The 19678-nt window shown below is 45.4% G+C and overlaps 1 protein-coding gene across 4 annotated transcripts in view; it reads right to left on the minus strand.

Moving 5' to 3' along the window:
* Positions 1-4347: 4347 nt before the first annotated feature.
* UBE2H (ubiquitin conjugating enzyme E2 H) overlaps positions 4348-19678 on the minus strand; it is a 101562-nt gene continuing 86231 nt past the window's right edge. For 2 of the 4 annotated variants that reach the window (XM_073809934.1, XM_073809933.1), the window contains exons 6-7: positions 14826-14954; positions 4348-4874 (exon numbers count right to left, since the gene is read on the minus strand). In XM_073809934.1, the coding sequence (XP_073666035.1) occupies positions 4672-4874; positions 14826-14954 (332 nt within the window). In that variant the 3' untranslated portion in view covers positions 4348-4671. Of the gene's footprint in view, positions 4875-5664; positions 9940-14825; positions 14955-19678 lie in introns of those variants that run through there. The other 2 variants (XM_019924049.3, XM_019924064.3) reach the window with 2 other exon arrangements.

Here is a 19678-nt window from a genome sequence, read left to right on the forward strand (position 1 = left end):
TCAGAAGCAATACCCCCTAAGCCTCTCTTATCCTTCCTGCCCCTTTCTCCTGCCCTTGTGCTCCAGACCCCCATTGCTCCTGCCCTGCTGCCCTGTCCCACCTGCCCCTGCAGCCTGTGCCATTGTCCCTCCTTGCCCAACCCTCTCACTTCTGCAGAACACTTTGGGCCCCTGTCCACTACTGTCTCTCTCTCTCCTTTTCTGTATTTTTGTTTTGTGCCTCTGATGCCTGACTTGGCCCCAAGCCACCATTCAATCTCCTTTCCCTGCCTACCTCCAGGCCAGCTAGAACCCTGAGACTGCCCACCCCCTTCATCTTCCCCCCAGACCCACTCACACCTCCTTGCACATCCCTGGCCACTCCCTTACCTGGGCTGCCCTGTGCCTTTCTCTCTCTATACAACCCCTTCCCATCCAGCCAGGCCGTGATCAAACCCCTTCTTCCAGGAAGCCCCCTCGTTGTGGTTTGTGGTTCTTTTGAGAACTTTATTCCTCCCTGCCCAAAAGGTCAGTTGGGGAGGCCAGGTCAGGCGGGGTAAGTTGCCTCTCCCCTTCCGGGAGTAACAGAGGGTTTGTAGAGTGGCGGGCACAGTGGTAGTACGCACATCAACTTTGGTGCCTATATGCTGAATTCCCTTTCTGCTCTGGGGGCTCTTTCCCTAGAGGGAAACCTCACGTTGAAGAGGTCTACATCCCTCGCCTCCGGGTCCCCACCCACTAGCACAGCGTCCTGGCTTCTGCCGGGACTTTTCTGTCTTCAGCACTTGAAGCAGAGAGGAGGGATGGTTAGATTCAGTGGGTGGCCGGGCAGTCTGAGGGGTGGACTTGTTCTGGCCAGGTTGCTCCCGAGGCCGTTCTCCGAAGTTCCTCAGCTCCTTTCATTTTCCAAGTCTGGTCTTAGAGCCTTCCAGGAATTCTGGGGCCCCGCCTTGACCTTCCAACAAGCCGCTGCTTACTTAAGCACTCTCATCTGTCGCTGGCCACCAGGAGCCACGGCCAAGGGGGCAGACAGGCTGGGAGGCTCTGGATCCTACTGAGACGGGCAAGGAGGGTCAAGGCCAGGGGAAGGGGGGGCGGGGGGCGGCCTCTGCGGCACTAATGGGGGACCCCGGGTGGGGCCCATGTCTCAGGCTTGTGTTTGCGTGACCTCGTTGGTTTTCCTTCTGGCAACTGCAGGGCACCTCGGCAGGTCCAAGTTGTGTCTCCCGCGTGCGAGACGCCCGCAGGCCTCCGGGTCCCAACCGGGTCGGCTGGGCGGGCGCAGGGGCTGAAGGGCGGGGCCTCCCGGGAGCCAGCGCCGCAGCGCGAGACCCGCGCGCCCCCTGGTGGCGGAGGGGGGGCGCGCTAAGATGGCCGGGGCTGGGCCGCGCCCCTCCGCGCCCGCCCCGGGCCCTTCGCCGCAGCCGGCTCGAGGAAGAGTCCCCAGACTCGTGGAGGAGCCACTTCCGTCCCCACAGGGGACACCTGCGAGCCCCCGGAGGGACTGTAGCGTGAGCTCGCGGGCTCTAGCCAGCAGCGCGCGGCGGGTCGCACGGTCGGGGCCGCCCTCGCGTCCTGGAAGCCACGCCCCCGGGCCGGGGGGCTGCGGCGGCCGGACCCAGAGGGTGCCCCCCCCACCAACCCCGGCCCCGATTCGCCCGCGGCCTGTGGGCTCTGCACGACCCCAGAACATTCCCTGCGGAGGGTGAGGTTATGGGTTCTGCGCCAGATCCCCCATAGAAGTCGCTTTTGTGGTTTATTTGCGTGTCCTAAAAATTCCTGCTCTACCTGGAGGCTTCCAGGGCTGCACCGTCCAGTAGGTGGCCACGACGAGCCACTTGTGGCTCTTGACCCGTGCCAGGTGGTGACTGAATTTTTCATCTTATTTAATTATAATTAACTTAAATTTTAAAACAAGCAGTGTACATTTTTCTGTAACCCAACTTTATTTTGGTAGGACTACGTGTTACCTTTAACGTTGAAAATGTAAGCGTCCAAATTGAGATGTGCTGTGTAAAATACACACTGGATTTCAAAGTTAGTACAAAATTGAGAATGCAAAATATCTCATTCATTTTTAAATAGTAATTACACACTGAAATAATATTTTGGATGGATTGAGTTAAACAAAACATTAATTTTGTTTTAAAAGAAACGTAGCTATTAGAAAGTTTAAATTATTTATGTAGATGGCATTCTATTTTTATATTTCTGCTCTAGGGTTCAGTCTGAGTTTTATTTTCTGACTCCACTGCAGGGCCCAGAGGGTGGGGTCACTGCTATCAGTGGAAATGGGGATGTGTGTAGGGAAAGGCCCTGACCCTCAAGGACCAAGCCCACAGGGCCTCTGGGCAGGTCAGCCAGGCTCACCCGGTCAACCAGGAGGCATCTCGTAGGAGCCCCAGGTGGCAGGATGAGGCTCACACAGACACAGGTGCCCACAGCCCCAGTCGAGCATGGAAAGAACACTCATCTGTGGCCTGAAGATGTGGGTCCAGCATTGGCTGTGCCACGAATTCTGTGTGCCCAGGTGTATTGGCACCTCACAAGGAGTTAATGTGAAGGGGCCAAGTCCTGGTCCACTTCCAGAGGGGCTCGCAGGGCCAGTGTGAGGATCACAAGGGGAAGGCCTCTCCGGCCACCGCTGATGCTGGTTGTCTGCAGAGGAGGGCACTGTGGAAGACTTGTGATCACAAGTTTCTGGAATGCTGATTTGTTACCAGCACATACGTTTTTGAAATCTGTAGAAGAGCACCTTTTTTTTTTTTTTTTTTGCGGTATGCGGGCCTCTCCCGTTGGGGAGCACAGGCTCCGGACGCGCAGGCTCAGCGGCCATGGCTCACGGGCCCAGCCGCTCCGCGGCATGTGGGATCTTCCCGGACCGGGGCACGAACCCGTGTCCCCTGCATCGGCAGGCGGACTCTCAACCACTGCGCCACCAGGGAAGCCCGAAGAGCATCTTTTAAACGCTTTGTTCCACACTTTTACATGCACGTTAGTAGACTGTGGCAGGCACCTGATCCACTGTTTATAGAGCTGGAGAGAACAGAACTTAGGCTGAAGCTTCTCAAAGGGAGCTGCTAGCTCTGTGCTGGCTGATTTAGGTGGTAGGAGCCAAGGGAAGGGGAGCTGAGAGAGACCTGAAGGCCAAACCCTACCGGCTGTCCAGCAGCCCCTTCCCAGGTTAATTGTTAATGATGGGGCAGCCAGAAGGGCCAAGTTTGTCTTTTAGGGAGCCCAGGTCTGTTCCTGCCACCCCCGTCATTTGACACCAGAAGCCAAGTTTGAGCCCCAAATAGCTCTGAGGAGCCCTGGCCCTTTTTCAAAATTAAACATCCTTCATTATAGACATATATGCGTCTACCCCGCCCCCCCCCCCCCCAACACACACACACACAAAGTGAGAGGGGAAACGCCCCTGTGTCTTTTACCTTCAAACATTAAATCCCTAGTAAGGGTAACTCTGCAGTTCTAAGAAGTTCTGGGTGCACAAACCCTACCATGTGAGGCACTGGAGAGCAGGGTTGGCCCGAGGCAGACTGTCCCAGGCTCACTCGGGCATCTGAGTCCCTGAGAAGCCTGTGGGCTCCGCATAAGCAAAGCTGCTCAGTCTGCCAGGTGGCCCCCAGGCCTCCGCAGGTCCAAGGATTGTGGGAGCCAAACAAATCCTCTTTGCCCTCGTTCTAGGTAGGGAGCAGAAAACACCAGGGCCCAGTGTCATAGAAATTTATTCCCTGGGGTAGAGAGCAGCCTTCAGAGATAAGAAGAGCTTAAAGTAAGTAAAAGTTCTGGGGCTCTGAGCCCATAACTTTCTGTTCCAGGACAATATGTTTCAGAAACCCTGCATTCCCCTTCTCAGGAAAGGGGCAGTGCCTCGGGCAGGCAGTGGAGAGCCACCTGCTGCTTGGGAAGCAGCTGGACTGAGGCTGAGAGGTAAGAGTGATGCTGGGAGAAATTACTGGTGGGGGAGGGACCCAAGCCCCACTGGATGCACTGAGATTCCTCATGGAATGTTTTTTTTTTTAAATGAATTTATTTATTTATTTATGACTTTGTTGGGTGTTCGTTGCTGCGCGCAGGCTTTCTCCAGTTGCGGCGAGCAGGGGCTACTCTTCGTTGCGGTGCGCGGGCGTCTCATTGCTGTGGCTCCTCTTGTTGCAGAGCACGGACTCGAGGCGCACAGGCTTCAGTAGTTGTGGCGCTCAGGCTCAGTAGTTGTGGTGCACGGGCTTAGTTGCTCCGCAGCATGTGGGATCTTCTCGAAACAGGGCTCGAATCCGTGTCCTCTGCATTGGCAGGTGGATTCCCAACCACCTGCGCCACCAGGGAAGTCCCCCTCATGGGGTTTTTAAAAGCAGCTGCCTGCGTGAGATCAATAGGATGACTGTTCATGTGACCCATAGATCTAATTCTTTCAGCTGGAAAATGGGTGCTCTAAATCCCCAAAGCTCTTTGGGTCCTAAAACTCTAACCTCTGGTCTTGAAACCTTGGTGTTTTTCAGGTTGATATAATATCCTCTCTCAGGATACTGAGTCCTATGGTATGGTTTCATTTCAGAGCCTGTATGGAGTTCTGAGTCACAAAGTGTCAGTCAGAACCTACTAGTTTAGGGACCACATGTTAGAGATGAACCTGAGGCCCACAGAGCTCAAGGCCGCACAGCTGGTTATCAGAAGAGATGGCACCAGGACTCACAGCACTGGTTCCGTCCTTTGGTCCACTGTGACCATGGCTGAGGAGTTAGTGAAGACCAACAGCAAAGCCTTCTGTTGACTGTTTCGTTTCTGAGCACTGGAGGCAGCCAGGGGCGCTTGAGATGTCTGTTGGCAGGGTTCCTGGGTGGCCTTATTACCCTCCTCCTCTCTGGTAGATACAAAGCTGTGCCTACAGTCAACTACATCGGGATGCAGTGAGGAAAAAAAGGGAGTGTGGGAGAATGAATAAGGAGAAGAAAACAGTGGAAGAGAGTTGGGGGAATGAGGACATGTGACCCAAGGACAACTTTTCCCTTTGTCTAAAGGGTCTCTTCTAACTAAATCCAGCAAAAGTAAATAGACTAATGAGGCAACATCGCCACCTGGTGGCAGATGAGGACATATGCTTTTAGAAAGGAACTGAAATGTTGGGCTAATGCAGTGATCAGCTTCAGAAGCAACACCCACGGCTTTCCCCCTTCCTTGTTGAGGCAGACCAGCCCCAGCAGGAAGCTGTACTGTCTGTGAACTCCAGACCAAGTGGGTACCCTTTGCTCAGCATTAGTTAACAGGGTCTAGAGGTTTGGGCTGAACAGCAACACAGGAGCCATACCTGTTGATCCACATGGGGGTAGGCGGGGTCCTCCAGGCTACAGGACTTCACAGAACAGATGGCTTTTCAAGGCTCTGGTAGAGAAGCCTCAGAGCCAGCCCTGTTTATAGCCAGCAGTCACCTGCCACTCCAGGTATAGGGGTAGGGCTCTTGTAGGCAGGGCCTCTCAGTTACTACTGCCTACATATGACAATCCCTTCCCAAACTAACCCAGTCACCTGCCTCGTAGGAGAGTCTCACTTAAAAAAAAAAAAAAAAAAAAAAAAAAGCAAGCCATCGTCTGCTGCTCAGAGGAGCCGGATGAGTAGGGAGGGTGTTCTAAAATATCGGGCTTAGTAATCATGGGGGCTATTATCTTATTGATCAAGGTCCAGCCATTTGCCAAGGTATATACACATTTTATTTAAAAAAGTTTACAGTTTTCATTATACACAACTATTAAGAGGTTATAGTCAGAGGAGGCATTTGTCCTGTTGACAGAAGTGCCCACTAGATCATCACAATGCAAGGTAAAAGGTGGAAGGGAGGAGAGGGGGCAAGGAAAAAATAAGTGATAAAAAGCTTAGATTTCAATTAAGGGCTGGTAAGTCCCTTTTATCTCTTCAAGTATCACACAATATGTACCAAATACAATCAGTAAATAATGGCCATTTCTTCCCAAGCCCACGGCCAAGATGAATATTTGCTGAATTAAGAGTCCTGGCCCTTCCTCAGGTGAGTGGAGAAACTGCATACCTGAGGGTTTACTCTCCCTTCCCCCCAAGGGGCCTCCACTCCATTCAGTCCCTAATGGAATCACCAAGGTGTTCAGTGGCCAGAGAAAATATGAACATGGATTCAGAAGTCCAAAGAAATGCAGGTCTTTGAGCTCAATCAGAAATGATTTCAGTCAACAAGGCTGTGAACCCAGTCAGGAAGTTGGTGAGATGAATAAAACTCTAACTTTTGTTAATGGCTTTCACTTTTCTAATTGAGTCCCTAGAACACAGAAGGGTCACATGCCATTTAAAGTCAAACACTAGTTCCCAGAAAGTTGGTATCTAACAACTTCACCACGGGGGCTAGCAGAGGATCTGTCTTTCATGATTCTCAGCCATCCCAATAGGAGGCCTAATAAAAAGCAAGTGTCAGGCCAAGGCCAACTAGGGCTTCAGGGAGCCTTGTGAGGGAAAAAATTCCTTCGAGGGGAGACACTCTCTGGAGCTTAGATCAGCCAGTTGGCAATTAGAACAGCTTTTGGAGTGGAAGAAAAACGTTAGGTACTGGAGAGAGATATGGCAACTTCTGATAATTATCTCACTAGTATAAAACGCTGGTTGAAACTGCACAGCAACCTCAAGTAGCGCGATACAACTGAAGACAAAAGAGCAAATACGCCAGTGTCTAGGTTGGCTACCTTAAAACGCAACCCACGAGGCCCCGGTGCTGGGGTGGCTGGAGGGTAGCGGATTGCAGGCTGCTGTGGTGCAGCCATCTTGCTTGTTGGTGTTTGGCGAGAGCTGGAGCTCAGTCATTTGAACAGGGGCAAAGAATGGCTTGCGCTGGTAAACCACAAGGCAGGATTTCAAAAATGTTGGGTACTAAAGAAGGGAAGGGAAGGGAAGGGAAACTGCCAGAAGCAGCTCTGACCTACCACCACCACCTTTAAAAGCAATAATGTGCAGCCTTTCTGAGGGGCTCTGAATGCTTCTCTGAGTGTTATGATGGGACAACGTGGAAAAGCTTTTGGTGTCATACCACCCCCTGCTCCAGACTCACTCTACCATCTACTACTGGGGGCCCAGAGTCCTCAGAATCACAGCCAGGCCCTCTTCCAGCTTCCTCTCCTACTCCTACCTCTCCCAGGCACAGGGAAGGGACGAAAAGTTAGTGTAAGAAGGGATTCTGTTCAACATATCAAAAGTCAATTTCCAAGTGGAGAGGAAAAGCTCCACACAGAGCCAAAAACATGCATGGGATCAAGGTTAGTGCCCAAAAAGGATAGACTTGCACAGAATGAGAGGGTACAGTGTGATCTGAGCAGCAATTTCCAGGAGCTTCCAGTGCTAGCAGAGAAGCCTAGTTACACCTTTATCACACAGACTTGGATGGGCGCGCACACACGTGCATACACACTGTAGCCATACTCAGATCTGCTTCTTAAACCCCTGCAACCTCCCACAAATCTTCATTTGGAAATTCTGCACCAACAGATTCCTAGTGCTGGAGTTCTCGATCACAGGCAAGCTGATGTCTTTTGGTTAGAGAAACATGGATTTAGTCAGGGAGCAGAGCTGTGGCACTGCTCACATACCATCCCTAAACTTGGTTCTACTAGTTTTTGTTTTTGTTTTTTGACAAGATTAAAAGCAATTATTATCTGGACATTATTTTCTTTGAAAGGTAATTAGAACACTATTGTTTATACAATATTGAAAAAATACAGTTTTTTATTGTTTGAACTCAAATCACCACCCAGCACTTTAAGCCTACCCTAAGTCGCACCTACAAATAACGGTTATAGCACAAGCAAACTGCTAATTCAGCAGGTAAGCAAGTTAGACAGTGCCAGCAGAGACCCTCCCTCCCCCAAAGTAATGAGAAGACAACGTGCTAGATAAGAGTTAAAGTACTCCATTACATGTTAAATAGTTAATACTACCCTTCCAACAAGCCACAAATGCTAGATAGATAACTCAGTACGGTTAACTAACCACAGCCCTACATAACTGCACTTTTAATTTTTTTTTTTAAAAAAGAAAACCTTTTGCTTCATGCCCGTAATTAACATAAAATAAGTAAATTCTTTGTTTTTATTTAGGAAAATAATCATGCTAAAAACAAGTTGTACTTTATATAGATTTTCAAAGAAAAGATTGTGCTTTTTGAATAAAAAAGATAGGGTATCTTCAATCTCATTGACTCAAATTTTGCGGAATATAGCACTTATAAACTAAAAACACACAGAGAGAAGGATTAAATTATCCCAGTAGGACATTCAAAAATCATCTCGAGAAGATTTCAGGATTGGCTAATTTTGCTATTGTCCTACTGGTTGTGTCAACCACCCCCCCACCCCCCCCACCAGCTAATGTCTGAAGTTCTCCAAATTCAGCAGGCAACACTCAGATCTGAAAGAAACTCTGCCAGCAACCTGGACATATGGTTAGCTGAGTAAACATTTGATTAGCAGGCATTTAAACTGATTTCCTCTTAACACATACAGGAGAGAAAATTCTCTTCCTTCAAAACCTGTTCTACATCATATTTCTGAATCCTTTCCTCCTATTCAGTCTCACTCTGAAAAAAAAAAAGCTGTTTGTTTTTCCCATGTAGAGTCACTTTGGGTACAAGAACCTTTATTTGTTCCAATTATTACTCATTTTAAATTTAGAATGTGAGTTGGGTCTAAAATACCTATTTCCCACTCCCACGAGCAGACGATGATCAGGCTGCTGCCAAGAGCAGCAGCAGAAGGGAAAACAAAATCAAAACCTGAATGAGAGTACCCAGGAGTCACAGCCACCAGAAGGGTCTTCTTCCCAAGTCTAATGGTCCACTGAGTGGCTGTCCAAGGAGGAGGCCATCTCTTGGTAGGTGAAGATTAAATTTGCAACCTAAGCACAATGCACACACACCAAAAAGAAGAAAAAAAAAAAACCAAACCCCACAACCATCCTCAAATATAAAGCTCTGAGTCCAGGGTAGCAGTCTCACAGTGGCCAACAATAGGATGAGGATGTGACTCTGCACGTGTTGGATGAGAGGAAACATCTTCCCAGTCACTTTTCTCTTCCTGTCCTGTCCTCTCAAAAAACAGGTCTGGATTACAAATTCTACCCCCAAGAAAAAGAATCAGATTCAGAAAACATTTCCAAAAGGTTCTCCAAAGCAAAACACTTGTGGCTGCAGGGCCTGGTAGCGAGAAGGGCAGGAATCTACATATAAAAATGTACTTAAAATCCAAGTCAAAAAAATTATTAGCTCCCTGTTTTATACTGTTACTCCACAGAAATGGGGCCACCTAGGATGCACAGGAAGCAGCAGCTCTGATTCTGACATGGCTGGCTCTAAATGCTCCCAAGCAGGGCTTTTCCTCCCCAATTTCTTCCTTTCCAGTTTGAAAAAGTACTATTCTATCTTCACATCCAAGAGCTGGTTGGTTTGGTTTGTTTCTTTGGAACCGTCAATAAAAGAAGCAACTTTTTCCTGTTATTTTTACTCATGTCTATCTATCAGAGCGGCTGTTTCTTTTGACAGTTCAGTAGCACACAGGCTGACTTGGCTAAATGGACTTATGAATGCATGCATTCGGACCGCATATTGCTACCAAAATGGAATGTGGGAATATGCTATGCACCTCAGGTTGAGAAATGACCAAGAAATCAAGATCTAAAGGGTGATATATAATATATATATATCAATGCTATTATTCATAAAAACCTTGTTTAGTAATAAAAAAAATTGCTTTGTTTAAATATGAATATTATAGTCTGCTTCTCATGGTTAGGAAATAATAGTCTTTCTGAAAAGCAGGTGCTTTTTTTACTACAACTCCATATCCTGGGCCTCATCTTCCGAAAAGTCAGACATAGAACTCTCCGATGAGCTGTCTCCGGTGCCCTCTTCCTGTTCTTTCAGTGCCTCCTCTGTTGCATATTTCTGGATGTACTCTGCACAGGGGGTTGGGATTAAAAAAACACAAGGATAGTGAGCAGGCAGGCATGTGCTTCAGCGACCCCAAAGCTGGCAAGTCCCAGGGAGGTTCAAGCTTTCCCTATTCGGTTTGGGAAGTAGGGAACAGACAATGACAAAGATGACAGTTATTATAGTCACTAAAGCTAAGGGGAAAATTGTGCAGGGAGGTGTCTTTGGAGTTTATGCATTTCACCCTCTTAGTAAGAGAGGCAAATTTGAACACTTGATTTGCAGGGGAACAGATACACTGCACCACCATGCTAGATCTTCTTTGGGCCATTACCTCCCACGTGGATGTGTAGAAGACAGCAGAGCACCCTGGGCCTCGCCTGCAAGGCTCAGGAAGGTCGGCAGACGTCCAGGACAGTGTCTGGGGTTAACCAGGCCCCAGTTTTCCAGCCAGGGCGCTCCCACTCTCTCCTTGTTGCCTACTGATATGGCTGCACTCCTCCAAACTTGATGGACGGGGGAAATGTAAACCTCACATTTTCTTTTACTTTCTATGTTAATAAAACTATTCACCCCCCAGATAGAACAGGACTAGTTATGATTCCATAGTAACTTATAAGGAAATCCCGCATCATTTTTAGATTTGCAGTTATATAATTACAGTCAGCCCAAATCTATTATTTTAGAAATAGATTTTAGTCTAAACAGATCCTGCCTGTCAGGTTTTTGAAGCAGCTGGTGAAGACAGTCTCTCAATCTGCTCAGGAATGAGCTGCTGCCTGGGGACACAGCTAGCCTGAGTGACTTTACCACCTATTAATTTATTTACCTGAAGATTTATGATGCTATAGCCTAGGCTGTATCTGCTAGCTGAAAAAAATGTTAAGAACTGCTGAATACACAATTAAACGTTTTCCTAGAACTCTAGGTGCAGATGGTTTTTCAAGTAAGTAGCCTACACACAATATGAAAAGACAGGACAGAATCCTATCCAGAAAAACACATCCTCACGTCTGAATGCTTTGTTTTTCCTCCTATGGAGTTGCAGGGACTAGAAGAGAAGGTATATGGGCCAAGTCTGAATGATGCAGTGCAGGGCCAGCTAAGATTATTTTCTATATTTTCAAAGGGCTGTTAAAAAGGAAGAAAGAAAGAAAGAATGAGTATGTGACAGAGACCATATGTGGCCAAATCTGGGCCTTTACAGAAAAAGTTTGCAGGCTTCTGACTTACACCCCTACAGATTCATTGGAGCAAAATTTTATGCTGAGATAATGAGATTTCAAAAGCCCCTGGCTAGGTAGGAACTTGCCTTCATTTTTTTGAGAGTGAGAGAAATGTTTACTGAAGTCTTAGAAATTGTATTTTTATTCTCTATTGGGTTGGCTACTTTTTCTTCCTTTGTAGAAAGAAGTTGCTGCACCTTGGCACTGCTCTTGGACACTGTAAGTCAACACTATCAGCCTTCTTCAGTATATTCAAGGAGACCAATGTGTATTAAGTGCTTACTGGGATAAGGCCTTTCAGGAGATAGAAAAATGAAGAGCAAGGTCACTAATGAGCAGGAAACACAGACAAAGATAAAAGCAGTTAGGGGGTTAAGTGCCATCAGTGGGAAGCAGGAGGAAGGGACTGTGGCTCCTGAGAGCCAGGAAGGCAGTATCTGCACTGACCCTTGAAGCAGCTCTGGCAGCTGCAGCATAGGAGACGCCACTCCAGGGGAAAGGCATAGACAGCCTCGCCGAAGCACAGGGGAGAAGGAAGTGGCTGGGATATTAAAACACATTAAGAGAGAACTATATTTGTTTTCTTTCTTTTAAAAAATCTGAAGCAAGTAAGGCAAAATGTACAGGTTTTGCTACAGTTGGATAGTGGGTACGTAGTTAAGTCACTCTGTTTTTCTGTATGGTTGAAAACTTTCCCTGAAGAACTAAGGAAGCAGATACAGTTGGGTATCTAAAATTCATCCAATTTGTGCGTTACATATTGATATATTTAGAGGAGTAAAGGCAAAGATGTAGATCACACACAGTAACAAGAGAGCCCTGAATGGCAGGCTAAGATGCCACTCAGGGAAGGTTTTTGAGAAGTGACATATCTTTAGACAGCTCCAACGGTGCCCCATCCTACAGACAGTCCAATATTTCTTTTTTCTTTTTTTTTGCGGTACACGGGCCTCTCACTGTTGTGGCCTCTCCCATTGCGGAGCATAGGATCCGGACACGCAGGCTCAGCGGCCATGGCTCACGGGCCCAGCCACTCCGCGGCATGTGGGATCTTCCCAGACCAGGGCACGAACCCGTGTCCCCTGCATCGGCAGGCGGACTCTCAACCACTGCGCCACCAGGGAAGCCCAATAATTTACAAGATAAAATAGCACCAACTAAATATGAATCATGTTCACGGTAAGAAAGGTTACATACACTGACCTCAGATGTCAGGCGTGGAAACTGACTACCTGGAGGGGATTATCTAAAGCGGTAAGGGGTGAATTAGCTCCCTAACGGGTGGAGGAAGGAGAGAGGGGCCGAAGGACCCAAATCTTATGAGAATGATCACGTTTAGGAATGGAACGAGAAAAGTTTTCAGAAAGGTAAGGGGTAAAATACCAAAGCTGCAGAGAGGAAAATGGGTCATGAGAAAAATCCAAATGATTAAGAAGACAGGAGGACTTTCCTGGTGGTGCAGTCGTTAAGAATCCTCCTGCCAATGCAGGGGACACAGGTTCGAGCCCTGGTCCGGGAAGATCCCACATGCTGCGGAGCAACTAAGCCCCTGCGCCACAACTACTGAGCCTGTGCTCTAGAGCCTGTGAGCCACAACTACTGAGCCCGCACGCCTAGAGCCCGTGGTCCACAACAGGAGAAGCCCCTGATCGCCGCAACTAGAGAAAGCCTGCATATAGCAGTGAGACCCAATGCAGCCACAAAAAAAAAAAAAAAAAAAAAAGAGGAGAGAGGAGGGGAAACAAACAGCAGGACTCCTAAAGGAGTCCACAGAAACAGATAAAGGCTTCCGACATGGGGATACCTTTGAGTATGGGGGTGGTGGGTAACCAGGAAGAGAAGGAAGACCAACAGTGCTAGGAGGAAGGATAAATGGAGAACAAGATCATGTTGGTGGGGGGACTGGGTCCGAGAAATAAGATCTCTTATTTCCTGTAGGAAGAAACAAAGAAAAGATTGGCGGGGGCGGGGGGGGGGCCCCGATATATATAAAGGTAGGAAGCTGGGGTGAGCTCAGGTCTGATAGTCATGATCTTCTCAGATTACTAAGGAAGTGATAGCCAACACTAATGTTTCAGAAATCTAGAGCCCCCTAAGCTAGAGCTTGCTGTTCAAAGATAAAAACGTAGGTTAGGTTCCTTTTGTAACTGGGACTATAACAGATATGTACTAAAACAGGAATAGTGTTAAATAGAGGCATAATGAATACAAGAACTATAGAAATATGCTCTGCACAGAGATATCTGTGGGTTGCAGACACTGTTAAGTGATTCTTATGTCAAAGTAAGACAGTCTCATAACAGAATTTTATCTGGTTAAAAATGAAATACATGTTTTCTTGAATTATGTTTCTTTGGCTATGTCTGGTTACATAAATTAGATATTAATTTGCAAAGCACCTGAGACCTAAGTAAGTTAATTAGAGTAGATTTATTTTTACTTTATCTCAACAAAAAGTACCAAACAATACCCTACGAGACCAGGGAAGAAGGAGAAGACGAAGAAAAGGAAAAACTACTGTTCAACAAATAGGCCCAGATGCTCACATCCTGTCTCATACTTTCATATTTAAGAGTGAAGACCTATGCATTCTGGGCTCTCATAAATTATTTCTACTGCCATCTCCTGCAAATGTACTCAGAGGGGCTATACACTTTGCAGAAGCTCATGTTCTGAGCTGCTGTGCAGATGAACGAGTCAAGCTAAAAATTGGGTAAATACCAATGCCTGCCATTTGTTAAGAAGAGTAGGCCTATTTTCATGGACTTTGAACTCCTCTCCTTTCTGGTGGAACTTTATGTATCTAGACTTTTCACTATGAAAGTTCTCAAACATAGACAGAGGTAAAAGGACAACGTGGTGAATGCTGGTAACCCTGTGTGTAGCTTTAGCTGTTCTTTCACAACCACATTTTCATTTTAATGAAATTCCCATTAGCCTGTAAACTGAGAATGGGAAAACAGGATCCTAAATCTTAAAGGATGAGCTAACTAGTGCTACCACCATTTGCACATTTCTAAACTTTAATAGCACATTTTAAGTTTTAATAGAAAAATCCATAGCACCAGGGCACTGGGGCCAGGTATCTGCAGTAGAAATGTGCCTTCGATGTAAACTTCCCAAAATGTAAGCAAATCAGTATGGGACCAAGAAAAGAAGCCAGTTGGGTAATTTTTATTCAACAGGTAAAATGATATAATAAAACAAAGTCTAAAGATGAATTTGGTAATTATTTCCCAACTCCCAAAGTTAACTGCTGTCCTGAAGGGCCAGGATGATTCCATTTATAAACCAATGTGAGACTATGCCTTTCAATTAATACTTTACTCTCCAGTCCAATTTTCTAATTTTCTAAGACAAGAGGAAGCAAATGAAAGCAAAGGTTCTTTCATATAGGGGGTCACAGGGATTTCTGGCAGGGTTATGTCTACTTACCACCCAACTAATAAGTCACCCATTTCCTCATCTTTCCTTTTTTGCTTTCTCTCTCCTTTCTTGCTGAAACCTCCAGCTTTCTAAAGGTGTCTCTGACCCTTGAACCTACAGAGGCTAGTGAGCTCTGCTCTGGCCCACAGCTGTCTCTTTTTAGGCCTGAGAAAAATTACGAGTAACTAAGAAGGGCTTTTAATGATCAAAACCTAACAGACTTAAGTTCTTCTGTCTCAAGGCTAAGCTATTTGCCTTACCTTTAATTTTCTGCTTGTATTCTTCTGGTCGATGGAGGTACATAGCTGCAGCGTCACCATTGAGAGGATCTATGGGGTTGGGATAGGCCAACAACTGGGGCAGGAAGGACTCAAATATATTGGTAAGATCTGAAAAACAAGCAAGAAATATATCATGCATGGAACAAGCAAGTTCACCTAAAATTCACTTGAATTCAGTAGTCAACATATTTAACTACACTGATATTTTTTCATAAAATAGTGGTCCATTACATGTGACTTATATATTCCTTTCAATACCAATTTTTAATTTTAATTTGAAGAACCAGGTACACTTGGTATTCTCTTTGAAAGGCAACTGTCCCAATTCGAATTCACTCCACTCTGTAAACTGAGATTTTAGAAATACTACATGGTTTATTAAAACTTGTACCCCAATACTGTACAGCACTCTACATTCTTACAAAGCAAGCAGTTAATTTCTTAACATCGCCATTTTCTACAGCTTTGAAAATCCCCACTCTGAAAGTATTCAAGCACCAGATCTTAAAAGAACTGAATACAATTATATAAGCCTTGACATTTAATTCAATTCTCCTAACTTCTAATGGAGGTAAATATAACCAGTTTTTCAATTATTCTAGGTAATGAGGGTAGGAACCTATATGAATCACTTAAAATCATAATCATAAGACAGATAAGTACCAATTTACTGCTTTTATTAATAATCATTTTAATAAACATTAACAACTCCCTTCTTACTAGATTCAGCACAAGGTGCTGGGTGCACATCTACATACACAGCAAAAACAACAAAAACCCTGCAGTTACCTAGTGTTTTATAAAGGAAGTAGGGCTTGAAAACCTGTAAAATAAACCACATATCCACATAACTTCAGAGATGCTCTAACTTCCATTCTATTCGCTGCTCAGTTAGCAGACAGTGAACTGTGGAACCTTAGCGCTTCCATCTCTCTGCCCACTCTAGTTACTCATCATGTTTTATAAAAAAACATTTCTGTTTCAAGAGGGAATGCTAAAGTATAGTAGCATAGAAACTACTCTTCAATTTATTCTGCTTTTCTAATGGATTTTGTTTTAGAGTGAGTGCTCTCATGCAGTATTGTAAGTGAATGTTTTGTCAAGCCATGTCACTTTAGATTAATGATTCTCAGCCAGGGGTGATGTTGCTTCCCAGCGGCCACTTGGCAATGTGTAGAGAAATTTCTGGTTGTCACAACCGGGTGGGGGAAGGTGCAGGGGTGCCACTAGCGTCTACTGGACAGAGGCCAGGGATGCTGCTAAACATCCTACAACACAATGCACAGGATAGCCCTTCACAACAAATAATTATCTGGGACCAAAATGTCAATAGTGCTGAGGTTGAGAAACCCTGGTCTAGATAAAAGGGGTCAGCAAACTTTTTCGTAAAGGGCCAGAGTAAATACTAATTTAGGCTTGGTGGGCCACATTTGGTCTGTCACAGCTACTCAACATTCAGCCCTGCCACTAGCACAGAAGCAGCCATAGATAATAGATAAACAGATGGGTGTGGCTGTGTTCCAATAAAACTATATACAAAATCAGGCAGCCAACGTTTGCTGACCTCTGCTCTAGAAAATCCTATGAGAAGCAGATCATCCTTGTCACTATAAGGTAAAAAAACTGAGCAGTCAAAAAAAACCTAGAGCTGCACTATTCAATAGAACTTTCTGCAATGATGATAATGATCTGCATCTGCTACCAATATGGTAGCCATGTGGCTACTGAGCACGTGAAATATAGCTGGTTTGACTGTGAGGACTAAATCTTTCATCTTTAATTCTAATTAATTTAAATTTAAATAACTACATGTGGCTAGTAGATCCCATATTGGACCACTCAGGTCTACAGAGTGATATATGGACTGTGCTAGCTGTACTTCATGACAGCCAGCACAGTCCTATCCTCATGCACCAGATACTAACACAGAGCAGGTTTACCTTCAACCCCAACTTAGGGACTTGGTATTACTGATAAGGCCAACTTTCCAAAGAACCACATTAAAGTAAAATTTCCACGTACCAGGAAACAAATGCAGAGATCCTTAATCAAAAAAGCAAAACAAAAATGATCTTCCAACATAACCCCAACCATCCGTGGCAGGATTTTCACTGCTGTTTTACATATATATATTTTAAAGGAAGCAACATATTTAACAAACCAATAACTATTCATGGTACAAAATCATTGAAACTATTTGTAAATGCTAAGGGACAGAGAAAAATGCTTATGTTCTAATGCTGAATAGAGAAAGTCTGTAAAATATTATGTTCTCTAGAATTACAATGATGTACACAGTATGATGCATAAAAATATTTTAAAAGTTATGCATAAGAATATTTTAAAAGTTATGTTGGACTTCCCTGGTGCTCCAGTGGTAAAGAATCTGCCTTCCAATGCAGGGAACACAGGTTCAATCCCTGGTCAGGGAACTAAGATCCCACATGCCGTGGGGCAACTAAGCCCGTGCACTGCAACTATCGAGCTTGAATGTCTCAACGAGAGAGCCCGTGTGCTGCAAACTACAAAGCCCATGCGCTCTGGAGCCCACACGCCACAACTAGAGAGAGAAAACCCGCAGGCCACAACTAGAGAGAAGCTCGAGTGCCACAACGAAGAGACCACGCACTGTAATGAAGGATCTCACAGGCCTCAATGAAGATCCTGTGTGCCCCAGCTAAGACCTGACATAGCCAAAAAAAAAAAAAAGGAAAAATTAAAAGTAAATAAAAATTTTTAAAAAGTTATGTCAAAGCAAAAGGCTTGTATTTTCACACTTCAAATGACACTTTACTTTTTTTGCCTTTAAAAATAGTATTTGCATATAAATGTGTCCTTTCTACTTTTGCATATGTTTGAAACATTTAATAAAACATGGAAAGTCTGAAAAAAATTTTCCTCTCTTTACCCTTAAGTGGGTGGGTTATCAAGGCAATGGTAGAAAATGCTAAAAGGTAAGCAAATTAAGAAGAAAAGGGGTGTGAACCCCAAGTTTTACAAACTGAACATGATCCCAAAGCAGAGTTACAGTAACACTAATAATAGTAACAGTAATAGTAATGGCAGCAAGAGTTTACACTTACACAGCCCTTACTACAAGCCAGGCCCTGTAAACACTTTACATATACACTCTTTTTTTTTTTTTTTCCGGTACGCGGGCCTCTCCCGTTGCGGAGCACAGGCTCCAGACGCGCAGGCCCAGCGGCCATGGCTCACGGGCCCAGCCACTCTGCAGCACATGGGATCCTCCTGGACCAGGGCACGAACCCGCGCCCCCTGCATCGGCAGGCGGACTCCCAACCACTGCGCCACCAGGGAAGCCCCTATATACACTCTTAATTTCACTACAGCCAATGAGGTAGGTACCATTACTATCTCCATTTTGCATATGGGGAAAATGAGGCACAGAGAGGTTAGGTAACTTGTCCAAGGGGCTGGGTTTCAAACCTGGGCTTATGCACTACACTGCTTCTGTTAGTGGATGAAAGGAACACTGTCTCAACCATGATGGCAAAAGCTCCCCACATCTCTGCATCAAACTGTATACCCTCAGAAATGGCCACCCTCCTCCCCAAAGTTTCTCTTTCTCACATGTTCAAGGCCAACAGGATGGTCTCTAAGCAGAGAATGTTCAGGAGTAAACTGGGGACCTCTCCTGCCACATCAGCATTATTGGTGCTGCCCCCAAAAGATTAACAGCTGAATGTTCCTATCAAACAACAAAAAACTTGAAAAAAAATAAAGTGCAGGTTTTAAGTTCAGAAGCACTTCAGGACTTGAGAAATACTGCAGACAACATGTCTCATAACTAGGTGTTTCATGTGTTCCATGAAAAGATTTTATACCCCTCACCATTACTTTTAAGTTTTTCAAGCTACCAATAAGTGGCTTTGCCTATGTATTTGTTCCAAACAAATAAAAGAACCCTCAATTAAAAAAAAAAAAAAGAACCTTCAATTATTGGTTTCTCCTTTCCTGTGTCTACTGTCTTCCGACATCAACATACTTTTGATCCACTTTACAGATGTGCTGAGTCACACCTCTAAAACAGAAGAGCAGGAAAGGAAAAGTACGCAGCCCAGTTTTGGGTAAAGATGACAGCTTTTGAAGGCCAGGATGTTGTTGCCATGGCCATTTTAAAGCAGTAAAGTATTCCTGAAAGTGGCTAACAGAATGACTACCATTGAGAGGTTCCTCCCCAAAGAAACATCTCTCAAACATGCAGATGTGCACAAAATCTTCTTTCAAGATAAATATTCTAGCAGAAGAGACATAAACCATAAACCAAGAATGAAATAAAGATACTCATCTTTGGAAAAATCCATCATAATAAAAATTTTTCCCCCTAGAATTGTTAATAATATAAAACATCTATCAGTTCCAAAGTCTTTTAAAAAACACTGACCTTCCACTTTTTGGAAGGGAGAGAACCAGACATGGATCGCACAATCTAGAGATTACAGTCAGTGCCCCCATTACTGGATACCTTAATTTTTTTTTTTTTTGCGGTACGCGGGCCTCTCACTGTTGTGGCCTCTCCCATTGCAGAGCACAGGCTCCGGACGCGCAGGCTCAGCGGCCATGGCTCACGGGCCCAGCCGCTCCGCGGCATGTGGGATCTTCCCGGACCGGGGCACAAACCCGTGGTCCCCTGCACTGGCAGGCGGACTCTCAACCACTGCACCACCAGGGAAGCCCTGGATACCTTCATTTTTAAAGAAAGTCCCAAGAACCCTGATAAGTATGGTCTACCATGAGCAAACAGCTCTTACTTTTGCCTTGGACTAAATCAGCACTTACCAAAATGCAGTTCATTAGGACTGATTCTTCAA

This window comes from Tursiops truncatus, chromosome 9 (genome assembly GCF_011762595.2).
Source record: "Tursiops truncatus isolate mTurTru1 chromosome 9, mTurTru1.mat.Y, whole genome shotgun sequence".
Lineage (NCBI taxonomy): Eukaryota > Metazoa > Chordata > Mammalia > Artiodactyla > Delphinidae > Tursiops > Tursiops truncatus.